The 15,696-nt window shown below is 63.8% G+C and overlaps 1 protein-coding gene across 1 annotated transcript; it reads left to right on the top strand.

Annotated features, from left to right (window-relative positions):
• The first annotated feature begins 2,026 nt into the window (after positions 1 to 2,026).
• On the top strand, positions 2,027 to 12,884 carry DENND6B (DENN domain containing 6B). The gene is made up of 18 exons (XM_052639705.1): positions 2,027 to 2,194; positions 7,519 to 7,557; positions 7,628 to 7,670; positions 8,180 to 8,292; positions 8,704 to 8,784; positions 9,342 to 9,447; positions 9,565 to 9,644; positions 9,718 to 9,780; positions 10,046 to 10,101; positions 10,614 to 10,736; positions 10,819 to 10,914; positions 11,009 to 11,103; positions 11,223 to 11,656; positions 11,739 to 11,792; positions 11,933 to 12,042; positions 12,133 to 12,235; positions 12,324 to 12,398; positions 12,480 to 12,884. The coding sequence occupies exons 1-18, from the start codon at positions 2,027 to 2,029 to the stop codon at positions 12,600 to 12,602; spliced, it is 1,962 nt and encodes a 653-aa protein (XP_052495665.1). The 3' UTR covers positions 12,603 to 12,884.
• Positions 12,885 to 15,696: the final 2,812 nt, after the last annotated feature.

Raw genomic sequence — 15,696 nt, 5'->3', positions numbered from 1 at the left:
TCCTGGGAAAGACTGAGGGCAGGAGGAGAAGGGGACAACAGAGGATGAGATGGTTGGATGGCATCACCTACTCAATGGACATGAGTTTGGGTAAACTCCGGGAGTTGGTAATGGATAGGGAGGCCTGGTGTGCTGCGGTCCATGGGGTCGCAAAGAGTCGGGACACGATTGAGTGACTGAACTGACTGACCTGAACTGAAGTGCAAGAAACCAAACAGAAAGGCTGCATATTATATGTAGCAGTTTCCTGCGCGCCTGGTAAGTAAGTCGCTTCAGTCCTGTCTGACGCTTTGTGACTCTATGGATTGTCGCCCGCCACGTTCCTCTGTCCATAGGATTCTCCAGGCAAGAATACAGGGGTGGGTTGCCATGCCCTTCTCCAGGGGATCTTCCCCAGCCAGGGATCAACCCAAGTCTCTTATGTCTCCTGCGTTGTCAATCGGGTTTTTTTGTTTACCACTAGCACCAGCTGGGAAGCTATAGGGCTGTTGCAACAAATTAAGACAAATTTAGTGGCTTAAACAATACACACGTACAGTTCTGGAAGCCAGAAGTCTGAGTTGCATCTTATGGGGCTTAAATCAAGGTGTCAGCAGAGCTGCATTCCTTCTGGAGGTTTGAGGGGCGAATCATTCCCTCGCCTGGTTCTAGCTTCTGGAGGCTGCCTGAATTCCTTGGTTCATGGTCCCTTCCTCCGTCTTCAAAGCCAGAAGTGTGGCGACTACCAGTTTCTGATTCCCAAATCACATTTCCTTTTCTGACTCATTCTGGCCCATGGACTCTAGGCAGAGGTGTTATATCACTTGTTGTTGTTGTTGTCTAGCCTCTAAGCTGTGTCCAAGTCTTTTGCAACCCCATGGACTCGAGCCTGCCATGGATCCTCTATCCACAGAATTTCCCCGGCAAGAATGCTGGAGTGAGTTATCCTTTCCTTCTCCAGGGGATCTTCCTGATCACTTGTAGGCCAAGGCAATTACTAGCTAGCAGGTCTCCACTAATCTCTTTTCCACTGCTAATGCCGTAAGAGGTCATGTGTTCCAGAGGTAAGTCAAGAAGAGCCACCTGACTCTCCCATCGGTCTATGAACAGTGAAAAATCTACTGAAGACTTGGGAGTTGTTACTCTGACCAAGTCTATCCTAGGCTAAGTGTGGAGCTTTCCTTAAAAATATATATATATATAAAATATATAGCGTGTCAGTTAAATTATTGTCTCAGCGCCAACCTCGCCCTTCCATGATTCTGCGTGTGAAGGGGGTGGGGGGATGAGACTCTGGGCCCACATTTTGAGGGGCAAGGGATGGTGATGCCATAGAGGACGAGGGGTCTTGCCATCTGCCCCCAGCCACACTTCCCCACCGCAGCCGAAAATAAAACGGCACTGCTGGCTGGAGTTATGCATTATACACAGAGCTCGGTTTGGACAGACGGGTCTTGTCCAACAGGGGCCCAGAAATATCTGGAAGAGCGGTGGGCCCAAGAGGCGAGGAGGGCACTTGCGGGGGTCTCCCAGCACCAGCTATCCGGGCTAAAGAAACCAAAAGTGCCCCAGAGATCACACACGGACCCTCTGCAAATTCGCACACCAGGAGGCGACCATGGGGACAAAACTCAAGAGAGATCAGGACAGCCGGTAGAGTGGGAGGTCGGTAACGACGAAACCCGGCCGAGAAGGGCGCTCGCCAGGCTCAACCAGGCGGGGACACTCCGCGCCGCCCGCGGCAGCTCCCCCTCCCTGGCTCAGCTTCCCCGACCACTCCTCCCACCGGAAGTCCCTCCAGCCTCGGGCCGCTCTGGCCCGCGCGGGCGCGTCTCGCTGGTCGTCTTGGCGCCTTTCCGCCGCACGGCGCTCCTCCAGCCGCCAGGGGCGTGCGAGATCGCGCCTGGGCCGTTCTGGCCCGCGATGGCCGCTCGACTGCTCAGCCGCGCGGTGCGGACGCGCCGGGGCGGCTGCCGCTGGTCGGTTCCCTGGGCAACGCCTCGGGCCGTTTCCCGGGCAACGCTGGGCGGTGCCGGTAGCCGAGGCTATGGACCTGGGGGCCGGGGCCGGCGCCGGGCCGCAGCGGGCTCGCGGCCGCCTCGGCGCGCCGTCGTCCGGGATGCGGGCCCCGGGGACGCCCTGGGCACGCTTCTCGGCCTGGCTGGAGTGCGTGTGCGTGGTCACCTTCGACCTGGAGCTGGGCCAGGCGCTGGAGGTGAGGGGGCCGCGGGCCGGGGCCGGGGCGGCCGCGGAGGGCGGGTCCTGCGCTGTCGCTGGAGGCGGATGCGGCTCAGGCGTTGCCGAGGGGCCTGGGAATCCCACTCCCCGTGAGATACCCTCCGGTTCTTCCCCCTCTGGAACCCTGCACTGGTCCCCTCCTGAAACACTCCCCCCAAGCAGAGGGGAAAATGTGAAGTTGCCAAGACCTCCCATCGGGATGGAGGAGAGGGGAGCCCTGCATTTCTGATCCCCAAAGTGGCACACTTGATTCCTCCCCAGGAAAAGCCTGTCTCCCCCCCAATCCCCCGCCTTTCCCACACTATGACACCTTCTCCCCTCAGTTACTCCAGCCAGAATCCCAGAGGTCACCCTTGACTCTTCCCCTCCCTCCACGCCACATCCCGGGAGGATGCAAGGCTGACAGCTCCACCTGTGGCGCCGCTCCAGATTCGTCAATCTCAAGTCCAGTATCTGTGGTCTCTTGCTTAAGCCTTTGGGCTCCTCCTTGTTCACTTAGAACCTGATCCGGACCCCTGGTGGGTCACATCCAGCCCCGGGAGTCATCTTTCTGTGCACTGACTGCACCCAGCCCACCCAGCCTAGGGGATCCGCCCTGCCTTAGAGACTCTTTCCCACCCCCACCCGCATGGCTGTCGTCGACAACGTGACAGACGCCGGGAGGAAGGCCTTCTGTAGTGGAGCAGGCCTGGCGGGATGGTCTTCTCTGTGCCATGAAGGCCAGACGCAGACCGTGGAGCTGACCAGGGCAGGGGAGGCTTAGGAGGGAGGCTCCCGCACGTTGTCTGAGGCAGCTTTCTGAGAACCCAGGAGGTGGTGCATCCCGTGACTGCAGCTGGCTGAGGTGAGCCTGGTCAGCCGTCATGGGAAAGCCAGCGTCAGGGTGAAGGGCTGTTTTCCAAGGCCTTGCTGAACTCCATGAGGCTGTGGGAAGCTCAAGTCCTAATGGGCAGAGGGCTGACACTACCCGGCTCGCTGTGGAGACCCATTCACCACACCTGTCCCCTCATGGTGCACCAGGCTAACTTGATGCAGGAACCTGAGACCAGAGAGGTCAGGTGATCTGCCCAGTATCACAGAGTCCATTTTCCTGCTGGTGCCCGAATTGTTCCCGATGAAAACACGAGGGAAGGGAGTCTACTGTTTCCTTAAGGCATTCTCATGTATGATTTTCTAGAACTTAACCATTCAAGCAAGAGCAGTTAAAGGCTCCATGTGCTGGGCTTCCGAGCTTTGCTGGGGCTGTATAACTCTGGGGGTGTTGGGGGGCCGGCGCGTCTGTGCAGGGATCGGGTAGGGCAGCCCCCCGGTGCTCACCGGTTTGCGTCTTGTCTTTCTTCTCTGCCCTGGAGATTGTGGGGAGGATCAGGGGTCATTTCAGCTGAATCCACAGTCACTCACGGAGCACCTGCTCTGCGCTTGCCTGTTTATTCTGGGCTTGGCCTGGCTGAGCACCACAGAGGCTCTGGCACTGTGCTCGGCGCTGGGGCAGGATGGAAGACCCGGGAACTGCCCTCTGGGCGCTCATGGGTCACGGAGACTTCCATGGGCAGACGCAGCTCGGAGGAAGGAGCAGCGCTTGGCCAGATCTTGGAGGATGAGAAGGAGGCATCCAGACCTGGGAGGGGGGCTGTTTCAAGTAACCCCTCCCCCCAGAAGCCAGCAAAAGCAAAGGCAAGGAGCCAGCCATTCAGTCACTCAATAAATCCAGTATCAGTCGACTGCCACCAGCCAGGCGCCACGATCCTGGTGCTGGACATGAGGACCCAGAGCTGGGTGCGATCCTGGGGCCTGCCCACCGGGAGTTCACGTCCTGTGCTAGAGACACAGCGTCAGTGGCTCAGGCCCCACCCCGAGCAGGCAGCATGTGTGTCGTGTCCCACGCTCATGGGTGCTCTGGAGCCTGCAGGCAGGCAGGGGTCAGACATGCGGGGAGGGCGGGCAGGGGCCCAGCTCTGCTGCCTCGGGCCTTGGCAGTGCTCCTCTCTGCAGCCCTGCCAGCCATGAAGCCCGTGCAGTGATCCACGGGCGACGGCTCGGGGTCCTGGCTCTGCCGGGTGTCCGTGTCCCCTGGCTGGCCACAGCTCCCACACCGCACAGTCTCACGACTCTTTCAGTCTCCAAAACTGCCGAGGGCTCAAGGGGCTTCTTATGTGGGTTGCATCGATCAACATTCTCAACTGAAAAATTAAAAATGCATATTAATCCATTTTAGAACAAGAGATACCATTTATATTAATATAGCTATTAATATTCCCACCAAAACAACCATATTTGCAGAAACAAGTTTAGTGAGGAGAATGGCATGATTTGATACTTTTACATCCCTTTTAATGTCTGGCCAAATGGAAGGCAGCTAGAGAGACCCCCGGGTCTTGAAGACCCCCACGTCAGTTTCAGTCAGTGTCCCTGATGCCCTGCGTCACAGCCTCGGTGGGAAGGAGAGATTGGGGAAGGCAGCCTCGGCTCGGGGAGCCTGGGGCACCCACACCGCACGTGCAGAAGCGTTTTCCGAGAGGTACCCCTCCAGCAAGGCAGAGCTGCCATGTTTGTCTTCCTCAGGAGGCCTGGGTTACAGCAGCACCGCCCCTGAGCCCTGAGGCTCGGGTGGAAAGGATGAGGCCCCGTGGCTCCAGGGGACGTGGCTCACCATGCGGCAGGCTCCATACCTTCTGCCCATCGCTGTGGGTCTGCCCTGTTTGTCCCCTTGCTCAAGCGTGGCCTTCCCTCTGGCCTCTGCTCCCAGCTCCTAAACTCTGAACGCGGAGCCCTGGGCAGGGCTGCAAGCCTGCTCAGACGCTGCAAGACTCCTGTGCCTGCAGACCAGACTCAGACCCCTGACCCCAGCCCTGAGAGCCTGGTGTATCCTGCCCCGGCCGGCAGGCACCTGCCTTTCCTCTGCCCTTCTCAACAGGCATGCAGGGGCCTGGCCCGTGTGGCCCTTCGGCCCCTGCCTCTCTGGGTGCTGTCCCCAGGCACCTCTGTGGGCCCGCCCCACAAACAGTGTTTGGCCAACTCCCCTCCCACCTCTTCCCAGGAGGTTCAGTGGTAAAGAATCTGCCTGCCAAGCAGGAGATGCAGGTTCCATCCCTGGGTTGGAAAGAGCCCCTGAAGAAGGAAATGGCAGCCCACTCCAGTGTCCCTGCCCGGGGAAATCCCATGGACAGAGGAGCCTGGCGGGCTGCAGTCCGTGGGGTCACAGAATCGGTCGCGACTCACTCACTAAAGCAGCAGCCGCAGCAGCAGCCTCCCTCCTCTCTGCCCCTCCTTCTTGCTGCCGCCTTAGCTGACATCTCGTGGTTTCTACGTGACCCACCTGTTCCACTGTCCTTTAGAGACATGTTTTCACACTCTCCATGAATATAGGCCCCTGAGTTGTTGGGGGTGCAGTTTCAGGCCATTGTAGTAAAGCCAGTCACACAGATTTCCTGGCTTCCCAGCGCATATAAAAGTTAGGGCTGCACTAGCTTCCCTGGTGACACGACTGAGCGACTTCACTTTTTCTTTTCACTTTCATGCATTGGAGAAGGAAATGGCAACCCACTCCAGTGTTCTTGCCTGGAGAATCCCAGGGACGGGAGAGCCTGTTGGGCTGCCGTCTATGGGGTCGCACAGAGTCGGACACGACTGAAGCGATTCAGCAGCAGCAGCAGCAGCAGCAGCTTCCCTGGTGGCTCAGACAGTAAAGAATCCGCCTGCAATGCAGGAGACCCGGGTTCAATCCCTGGGTTGGGAACATCCCCTGGAGAAGGGAATGGCAATCCATTCCAGTATCCCTGCCTGGAGAATCCCACGGACAGAGGAGCCTGGCGGGCTGCAGTCCATGGGGTCGCAAAGAGTCAGACACGACTGAGCGACTAACACTGCCTCTCCTACGCTGGACTCGTATAATGCGAGTGCAAGAAATGGCACTGTATCTAAAAAACAACGTATGTTCCTTTATTTCAAAATGCTTTCCTGCTGAAAAATGCTACCATCTGAGCCTTCAGTAAGTCATCTTTTTGCAACAGTAATATCAAACACATAGATCACAGTCACTGAAACAAATACAGTGATGAAAAAGTTTTGAGACATTGTGGAAGTTATGCGGATGACACAGAAGTGTGATGTGAGAAAACGGCACCCGTAGAATTGCTAAACCCTTAATTTGTAAAATAGTCATGACATCCAGAAGCGCAATAAAGCGAAGTGTAATAAAACGAGACATGCCTGTACAGTATCTGGTCAGGGTCTACCCCCTGCCGGGGCTCCGAGGCAAAAGTGCCCGGGACACAGTCCCGGGCCTCTGGACACTCGGTGGCTGCAGAGGAGACAATAGGCCCAGAGCAAACAGAGACAGAAGCTATATGGTTGTGTCAGTGGGAGTCCCAGGGCCCAGCACTCACCATCTGGGCTTCAGGGCACAGCCCAGAAGAAGCCTAGTTTCAGCCAAAACCCAAGTCCTCCTCTGCCTGGGAGTTTGGCACAGAGTGAGTGAGAAGGGGGCCATGCACACCGGCCCCCTCGGCTCCTGGCCCACTGCAGGCAGCCACTGGAGCCAGCCTGCTGCTCTGAGCACAGGCTAGGGCAGTGGCGATGCCCAAGGTCCAGCTGCACTCTGGGGGCTGCCTGCCGTTTCTCGCGTCCCGCAAGGAGATCCATTCAGACCCGCTGCCTGAGCACGGGGCTGCCGGCCGGACAGGCAAGCCTCAACCTGCTTGGCTCCCCTCGAGCGCGGCCCGTCTCCCAGATATAGCCTGGCCAGCTGGTCGTGCTCCCTGGACACTTCTGGGGCTTGGGTACCCCACAGGTCGTGCTCCAAACCAGGAGCAGGCTGGAAGTTCCTGGACCCCTCACTAGTGGGGGTTGGAGTGAAGATGCTCAGAGGCAAGGGTGTCAGCGTCAGGCACCACCTAGTGAAGCCGGAACGAGGAGGTTGGCTACCTGCGCCAGCAGGCGGGGAGGGAAGGGTGCAGCCAAGCCCCTCTGGGTGGGCGGGGCAGGCACGGAGGCCAGCAGGGCCTGCCCCCCTCCAAGTGAGGGGGCGTCTCGGGGATGGGCGGTTGGTCCATGGAGACGGAGAGGCCAGTCTGAGCAAGTGGCCGTGAGGGTGAGGATGTGGGCAGGGAGTTGAGCTCGGTCAGGGTGTGCTGGCCAAGAAACGGGAGTGGTCCCGTGCTGCAGGGGCTGGGGCGCTGGGGGGGCGGGGGTGGAGCCCCAGAGAGGGGCCGGGTCAGCAGGGAGTCAGAAGGGGTGGAGGGGGTGCAGCCCAGCACCGAGCCGGCCCAGCCTGTGCCACCAAGCGGTCTGTGTCCCCCGCAGCTGGTGTACCCCAGCGACTTCCAGCTCACGGACAAGGAGGTGGGTCCCAGCCCTCTCGGGAGCAGACCTCGCCTGGAGAGCAGACCCTCACCGGGTTTCTGTGTTTCAGAAAAGCAGCATCTGCTACCTGTCCTTTCCCGACTCCCACTCAGGTAGGCCACCCCGCCACCTCTCCCTGCCCTGCCCTGGGCGTCGCTCTGGGACCGGCCTGGCCCGCACCACCTGGAGCCCCGGCCCTGCTTCCTCTGGGGAGATATTCTGAGTCCTGCGTGGCTGCCAGGCTCCCTGGCTCCTGTGGAAAGAGGAGTCTGGGCAGAGGGACCCGCGGGGTCTGGTCTTCGCCCCAGCAGAGGGGCCACCAGGTCCTGGCCTCAGCCCCTCCCAGGGGCTCGCGTGTGCGGCCAGCCTGTTTTCCGTCCCAGGCAGGCTCAGCCAGGCCACACGGAGGTCCTGCCACTCCCCAGTGGGGTTCCTCGGTGCCCACGCTGCGGGGCTGTCTGTGCGCGTGTCTGTGTGCTGAGGTTAAACCCCGAGGTACAGGAGTCGGCACAGGGGCCTCTGTGGGGAGATGCAGGGGCCCTGGCCTACCCCCTCTGATCCCCCAGGGGCTGGCAGAAGAGACTCCAGCTGGACCCAGCGTGACGGGTCTTCTCTTCCCCAGGCTGCCTTGGGGACACGCAGTTCAGCTTTCGTATCCGTCAGTGTGGAGGGCAGAAGCGCCGCGGGCACGCGGGTGAGAAGCGCGGCGACAGTGGGGCCCCCGCGTCACTTCAGGTGAGCGGCTACCCTTTCCCCTCCACCACGGGCCAGGATCAGGCCGGTAGCTGCCCCTTCAGGCCTCCTGGCCCACCCCCCAACCGGCAGGGTCTCCAACTGCCGCAGACTGAGCCTGGCCCCCCGGCCTCAAGCGGGGGCCAGCCAGCCCTTCTGAGGCTCTGCAGGTGTCCCTGGAGCTGGTCCTGTACACCAGGGCAGGGCTCACGGTTCAGGCCTGCAGGCCTCCCGAGCCCCAAACCACTGCCCGGGTCTGCGGAGATGTCCCTGGAGAGGTTCCCAGGTTCCCAGAGCCGAGGTTCACAGGCCAGCTGGGGGCTGGGGAGAGCGTGCCGCGGCCTGGGCGGGGGTCCACGGGGGCAGCAGGGAGCGTGGGCGGGGGCGCGGCCTGGCTGACACCCCTCCTTCCAGAGGGAGCCTGCACACTACTTTGGCTACGTGTACTTCAGGCAGGTGAAGGACAGCTCCGTGAAGCGGGGCTACTTCCAGAAGGTGAGTCCCGGGGTGGCTCCTCTGGGAGCTGGGGGCAGCCGCCGTCAGAAGGGACTGACGGCCTTGGGGTCTGGAGCCTCCAGGAGCACCCCCTCCTCTGCAGCCCCGGGCACTTGGTGCTGGGCTGAGCCCACCACCACCCAGGCCGGGGTGTGGGCTCTGTGGAGGCCCTGCCTCGCCCTGCCCGGCCCGCAGCCTTGTCCGGCCCAGGCTCCCTGCCCCTCCCCGAACTGGGATGTGGGTGGGGCGCCTCATCACCATCTCGATGACTTCAGTCTTGAGCTCAGGAACCAGGGCAGAAGGCGCTTGAATCCCGGGGAGACCCTCCCAGAATCTTGGCCGCGTGCCTTTCCCAAAGGCCTGGGCTCCAGCTTGCTCTGCTGTGGTAGTGGTCTTCTAGTGACCTGAAGTCCCTCGTCAGGCTGTTCCTGAGACAGCCATCCTAGAAAGCCGGTGGGACGCCCTGCCCCGGCAGCCCTGGAGAGCCGGGCCCCAGGGGCCCCTGCGGGGTCCCCACAGGCTGGGGCGGCGTCTCACCAGCCCCGGGGTCCCTGCAGTCGCTGGTGCTGCTGTCCCGCCTGCCCTTCGTCCGGCTGTTCCAGGCGCTGCTGGGCCTGGTGGCCCCCGAGTTCTTCGACAAGCTGGCGCCCTGCCTGGAAGCAGGTGAGCAGCCTGCAGGCGCGGCGGGGCCGCTGAGTCCACCTGGCTGTGGCTCCCAGTGGCTGTGCTGGGCAGCTTCCTCCAGGCCCGGCCTCTGACGCCGGCCGCCTGTGTCCACAGTCTGCAACGAGATCGACCAGTGGCCGGCCCCCGCACCGGGGCGGACCCTGAGCCTGCCCATCATGGGAGTCGTCCTCCAGGTGGGGGCTGGCAGCCGGCGCGGGGGCCCCTGTGCCTGTGGCCCTCCCGCCGCAGCTGCCCCTCGGTCCACAGGTGCACATCCCATCGAGAGCGGACACGCCTGACCCCGGGCCTCCGGAGCCCAGCAGCCACGAGGTGGGCCCCCCCCACGCCCCCCTGCTGCAATGCTGCCCCGGGCCGGGCCTCCCAGCTCCCCTGCTGGGGTCCTGGGGCCGGCCACAGCACAGACAAAGCCCATGACCCAGTCAGGGGCGGGGTGGCCTTGCCCACTCCTGGGCGCCGGGCAAGGGGAGACCTGTGGGTAGGGATGCAGCCCGAGAACCCCTCTGAGGGGGGCGCGGGCCGCTTGGTGCTCTGGGGCAGCAGCCTCAGCCTCAGCCTGGCTCCTCACCCCTCGCAGACCTTGCTGCCAGCCCCGGTGGTCCTCCCCAGTGTCCACGAGCTGGACCTGTTCAGGTGAGCCCTGCACACCCCCCCCCCCGCCCCCGCAGACGGTGAGTGGGCCCCAGAGGTTCAGGCCCATCTGGGCGGGGCTGCCAGGGGCACTGCCGGTCAGGAGCTGGCCCCCCGGCCAGTTCTGAGAGGGAGACTCGAGCAGACAAGGAGCTAGGTGCCCAGGGTCTGCACCCGGAGGATCCGAGCCCCATGGGCAGGCTGCGCAGGGCCGGCAGCGATGGTGCTGGGAGGTGCCGTGGGGGGAGGCCGTGCTCCCTAGGGGGTTGGCGGGGGACCCCACCTTTGGAGACCTGCCGCATCCAGCGGGAGCCAGGGATGCCGGCCTCCAGCCTGGGGGCCTCAGGGGCGGCCTGGATGCGCCCTCAGCAGGTTCCCATGACTCCACCGTTTCCCTCTGGTGTGAGTCCGGCGTCCACTCGGAGCAGGGCCCGCCCGGACCTGTGGCGGCAGGTGGTCGGGGCTGGGGAGCCCCTCGCCTGGCCAACACCCCCGCCGGCCCCCCGCCCCCCCAGGTGCTTCCGGCCTGTGCTGGCCCACGTGCAGCTGCTGTGGGAGCTGATGCTCCTCGGGGAGCCCCTGCTGGTCCTGGCGCCCTCGCCCGCCGTGTCCTCAGAAATGGTCCTGGCGCTGACCAGGTGGGCTGGGCGGCCGCGCCGGGGGCAGGGGCCCAGGGCTGGCCCCGCGTGCTCACTGCCCCGAGGGCCCCCACCTCCGCAGCTGCCTGCAGCCCCTCAAGTTCTGCTGCGATTACCGCCCCTACTTCACCATCCATGACAGCGAGTTCAAGGAGTTCACCACGCGCACGCAGGCCCCGTAAGCGCTGTCCTCGGCCCCTCCCCCGCCCCGCCCCCCGCCCCCCCCAACCTTGCCTCCTTCCCTCCCTCTTTCTCTCTCTCTCTCTCTTTAGACCAAACGTGGTCCTGGGAGTCACAAACCCTTTCTTTATCAAAACACTTCAGCACTGGCCCCACATTCTCCGAGTTGGGGAGCCCAAGACGTCAGGTGAGGCTGTCCCAGCCTCCACCCAGGGCCCCTGGGGACGTGCGTGGGGCCTGGTGGGCTCTGAGCCTGCAGAGACAGAGCTGAGGCCCTGAGGCCCGGCCGTGGGGTGTGTCTCGTAGGGGACCTTCCCAAACAGGTCAAACTGAAAAAGCCCTCGAGGCTGAAGACCCTGGACACGAAGCCAGGTCTGTGTTCCTCTTCTCCTCCCGGGACCCAGAGACAGGCCTTGGGGGTGGGCAGGGGCGGGCAGTGGGGCTGGCACAGCCAGAGGGGGTGCCCCCACCCCCAGAGCAGAGCACGTGGCCCTCTGCCCTCCCCAGGCCTCTACACCGCATACACGGCCCACCTCCACCGAGACAAGGCCCTGTTCAGACGGCTGCTGAAGGTACTGCTGGGGGTGGGGTGCTCCCTGTGGGAAGGGGACCCAGGCCTGGCGCTTCGGCTCAGCCCTGGCGATCCCCAGGGCCTGCAGAAGAAGCGGCCGTCAGATGTGCAGACGGCGGTGCTGAGGCGGCACCTCTTGGAGCTCACTCAGAGCTTCATCATCCCTCTGGTGAGGCCAGCACGGGGCGGGGGACGGGGGATGGGGGACAGGGGCGGGCTGTGGCCCAGACTCACTGCCCTCCCGCCCCCAGGAGCACTACATGGCCAGCCTCATGCCGCTGCAGAAGGGCATCGTGCCCTGGAAGGTGTGGTCCCAGGGGGGCTGAGGGTTCTCAGTCAGGGCCAGGGGTGTGCCTGGGAATTGCCCCGGGGAGACTCCTAAGCGGCCCAGGTGTGCCCCTGTGAGGCTGGTCCTCCAGCACTGGCTCACTCGCTGCTGTTGCAGACTCCTCCCCAGATCCGCCCCTTCCGCCAGGATGACTTCCTGCACAGCCTGGAGCGATCGGGGCCCCAGCTCACCTGTGTCCTCAAGGGCGACTGGCTGGGCCTTTACAGGTCGGCGGGGTCCAGGGCTCCCGCGGCCGGTGGGCGCGCGCACCCGTCAGCCCACGGGAGCCCACAGCCGCTGTCCCCCTGCCCCGACAGGCGGTTTTTCAAGTCCCCCCATTTTGACGGGTGGTATCGGCAGCGGCGCAGGGAGATGGCCCAGAAGCTTGAGGCCCTTCACCTCGAGGCCATCTGTGAGGCGGTGAGGGGGTGCTGGGGGAGGGGGCTTGGCGGGGAGGCCGCTGCCAGAGTTGGGGGCCTTGGAGACAGACAGCCCATCGTCCGCGCAGAACATCGAGCTCTGGATGAAGGACAAGTCCGAGGTGGAGGTTGTGGATCTGATCCTGAAACTTCGGGAGAGGCTGGTGAGACGCTGCGCGGCCCTGCCCGCCCTCGGCCAGCCAGCCGTGCAGGCTGCCTGCCCCTGAGCCCCGCTGTCCCTGTAGGTTCGGGCACAGGGCCACCAGCTGCCCGTGAAGGAGGCGACCCTGAAGCGGGCACGGCTGTACATCGACACAGCCATCGGCTCCCTGCCCAAGGACCTGCAGGCCGTCCTGTGCCCTCCCTAGGATGGTGCCCGTGGGCCGCGGCCAGAGTCTGGCCGAGCTGCTTTCCTCCCCCGCCCCCCCACAAGTTCCCTGATGCCCCCCACCTGGCACTACCACTGTCCAGCAGTAAAGGTGGCATTCGGAGCCATAGCCTGGACCCTGACTGTTGGTGGCTCGTATGCTAGCTGAGCTCACCTCCCCCTGGGCCCCACCTGCCTACTCCAGGGTCTTAGGCGGATGGGGGTGGCACGCTGTGAGCCCTCACCGATCTGATCTGGGCCAAGGCCACCCACCCCCTCCAGACGCCCATCTGCCTATACCCTGCAGGCCCAGGCATTGCCTTTGGTGCGTCCTTTAGACCCACCAGGATGCCCCGCTCAGGACAGAAGACAGAAAGAGGTGGCTGCCAGGCAGACGCCTCCCTCACACAGGCGCCCCCACCCCCCTTCTTGCCTGGAAGGGAGTCTTGGCTCCAGTCCTCGCCTGGGAGGGAGAAGCTGCTTCGCACAGAGGAGTGCTGGCCTGTGGCTTGTGGGGCTTCTGCCAGGCCCCAGGTGCTGCCAGGCGGGTCCAGGGCCCTGTCTCGGTTCCATTCGAGGGACACCCCGCTGGACACCCCTCCCGCCACTCTGCCCTGCCCTGCCCCAGCTCACAGGCACTCCAGTGGCCCCCCGTGTGTCCATCTGCTCCTGCAGGCAGAAGAGGGTCTTAGACTCTAGCCGAATCCTGCCCCTGCAGCTAGAGCCCTCCAGAGTTTCAGGGCCCCAGGCTCCTTGGCAAGGACTGAAAGGCCCCCGAAGTGGCCCACGTGCCCGTGGGACACCTTGGAGCACTGGACCCAGGCCCGGCCAGAACTGTCAGCTGCACCCCAGGGGAGCTTGCTCAGCCGGAGGTGGGTGGGGCGGAGCGAGGCTTGGACCCAGAGCTGCAGGCCTTCGGGAGGTCCCAGCAAAACGGCCCCGGAGGCTGCACCTGAGAGGCCCCCAGGGCCTTGGCGGGCAGCACAGGTGCAAGCGGGGGGCCTCCTGTCTCCTCTGGAGCCCCCCAGGCCGGGCCGCACCACCACTGCTCCCCAGCTGGGGGGTTGCCCCCAGATGGCGTCAGCACTGGCCTCGGAACCACCAGTGTCGGCTCGTCCACCCTGAGCGCCGCCTCCGGTGGCCTGGTGTGTGGCTGCAGGCGGAGGAGAGTGAGGCCTTCGAGAGAGGGGGACCTCGTGGACCCCCCCGCAGCCTGCCTGCTCTGGGACAGGGCTGCCAGGTGCAGGGTGCCCCACCGCCACTGCAGCATGTTGCCCGTTCTCCTCCCTCTGTTTTCGGAGGGTCACGGGTCTGTGCTGGAGGGCAGCCTCGCTCATGATCCTTCCAGGGCTGGGCTGCAAGGGGGTGCCAGGGTGTCCTCAACCACCCAGACTTCTGCCTCCAGCAGTGCGGGTGGCGGGCACCGCCAGAAGCCCCTGGATGCCGGCGCCCTCCCTCCAGCACCGCTTGAGTCCGCGCTGCGGGCACTCACAGCAGCTTGTTCCCCTGGTGGGGGGTGCGGGGGAGGGCCCCCTGGCAGGGTGGGCATCACTGCCCAGGGTGGACTCCAACACTGGCAGCCTCTGGGCACAGCACAGCCTGGCATGGAGTCCTGCCAGCTCCATCCTACCCCCTATCAAAGCTCCCTGGTTCTCTCGAAGGATCAGGTCAGCCCTGGCTGGGACAGACGGTGAGGAGGGAGGAAAGGTCAGGAGAGTCAAAGGAGGCCGGCGCCCCACCGACCAGAGCTCTGTGCACAGCAGGGCCTGCATGGGCAGGAAGCAGTGGTCCCCGGGGGCTCCGCGGTCAGCCAGTGTGGGAGGCCGCTTTCTTCGGGAGGTTGTGTGTGGGTCTGGAGTGGTGGCCGGGGATGGGCGTGGGACAGTGGGCTGATCCAGGGGCAGGAAGGACAGTCGTCACCCCCAAGCTTCCTGCACGCTATTTAAAGCCTCGCTTTTAGTCTGGGATGGGGGCCTTCCCACATCTTTGGTATTAAAGTGTCTTTCTGTGACACATGCTTGTCTTTCAACTTCCTCTTTGGATGAAAAGTTGGCATTCCTATGAGATTCTGGTAACTTGAGGGCTCTCTTGGTGGGGCGTGGATGGGCCTTGGTGTGGATGGTTCAGGGCTGAAAGGGTGAAGGTGTGGCCTTGCTGGTTGGGAGCATGTCACAGAAAGAAGTCATGTGGGACCCTCTCCAACAGCTTCATCCTAGTGGGGGGTTTTGAGCACTGGAAGCAGGTCCCACCCAGGGTGGAGGAAGCCGGCTGTCTGCAGGCAAGGGGAAGTTGGATGGCAGCTCCCCCAGAAAGGGAGGGGGGCCCAAGTGTGGGAGTTGGGGTTAGGGCTGGGAAATGGCCTCACACTCCCCTGGGTCCCCAGCAGCCGCTCACCACACCAGGGCTTGTGATCAGAGAGTGTCCATGAGGGAGCGGGAGGACACGGGAGAGCTGACCTCCTGGGGCGGGGGGCTCCCCACCTCTGCTCAAGTTGGGTGGGAAGCGGCCAGGGGCATCAGGATCAGGGGGGATGGGGCTGGAGGGGCCAAACGTGGGGCAAGCTCTTGACTGGAACTGGACTCCGCAGGGAGGGGCCGTGTCTGGCCACCCACCTCCGAGCACTGAAGGCCAGTCGATGGATCCTGGGTTCGAGCTAGCAGGGAGGGTGGCTGGAAGCCAAGGACCCCTCTTCCCCCAAGGAGGTGTGGGGACAAAACCCTGCAGGCCCCAGCCCTGCAAAGGACCGCTGTGACCGGCCTGTTCCCAGTCTGTTCCCCAGTCTGAGGGTTGGGGCAGGGGTTTCGGGCGCTCCTCCAGAGCCCAGATTTGGGTTCCGAGGCTGAGCCTGAATCAGGCCAAACCTCCCAGGCGCCACGCGGAGTCCACCCACTGAAGTCGCTGGGCGTCGGGGGCGCAGGGGGCCGTGTAGGAAGCGCGGGGGCGCGCGGGGTGCGCCCCGCCCGGCGGCCCTCCCCCCTCCCCTCCCCTCCCCCTCTCCCTCCCTCTCCCAGCGAGCCCTCCCCTCCCCCTCCCTCCCCTCCCCCTCCCCCGCCGGGGGCGGGGCCGCTGCTCCCGCGCGCTCCGGCCCCTCCTCG

This window comes from Budorcas taxicolor, chromosome 5, assembly GCF_023091745.1.
Source record: "Budorcas taxicolor isolate Tak-1 chromosome 5, Takin1.1, whole genome shotgun sequence".
Classification (NCBI taxonomy): Eukaryota; Metazoa; Chordata; class Mammalia; order Artiodactyla; family Bovidae; genus Budorcas; species Budorcas taxicolor.
This window is presented reverse-complemented; position numbering and strand designations above follow the sequence as displayed.

What these genes read in the sequence shown, in the direction of transcription:
- DENND6B (XM_052639705.1), top strand. Translation starts at nt 2,027, where the DNA reads ATGGACCTGGGGGCCGGGGCCGGCGCCGGGCCGCAGCGGGCTCGCGGC. An exon ending in TCCAGCTCACGGACAAGGAG is followed by an intron (nt 7,558 to 7,627) that starts GTGGGTCCCAGC and finishes TCTGTGTTTCAG; the next exon opens with AAAAGCAGCATCTGCTACCT. An exon ending in GGGCCCCCGCGTCACTTCAG is followed by an intron (nt 8,293 to 8,703) that starts GTGAGCGGCTAC and finishes CCCTCCTTCCAG; the next exon opens with AGGGAGCCTGCACACTACTT.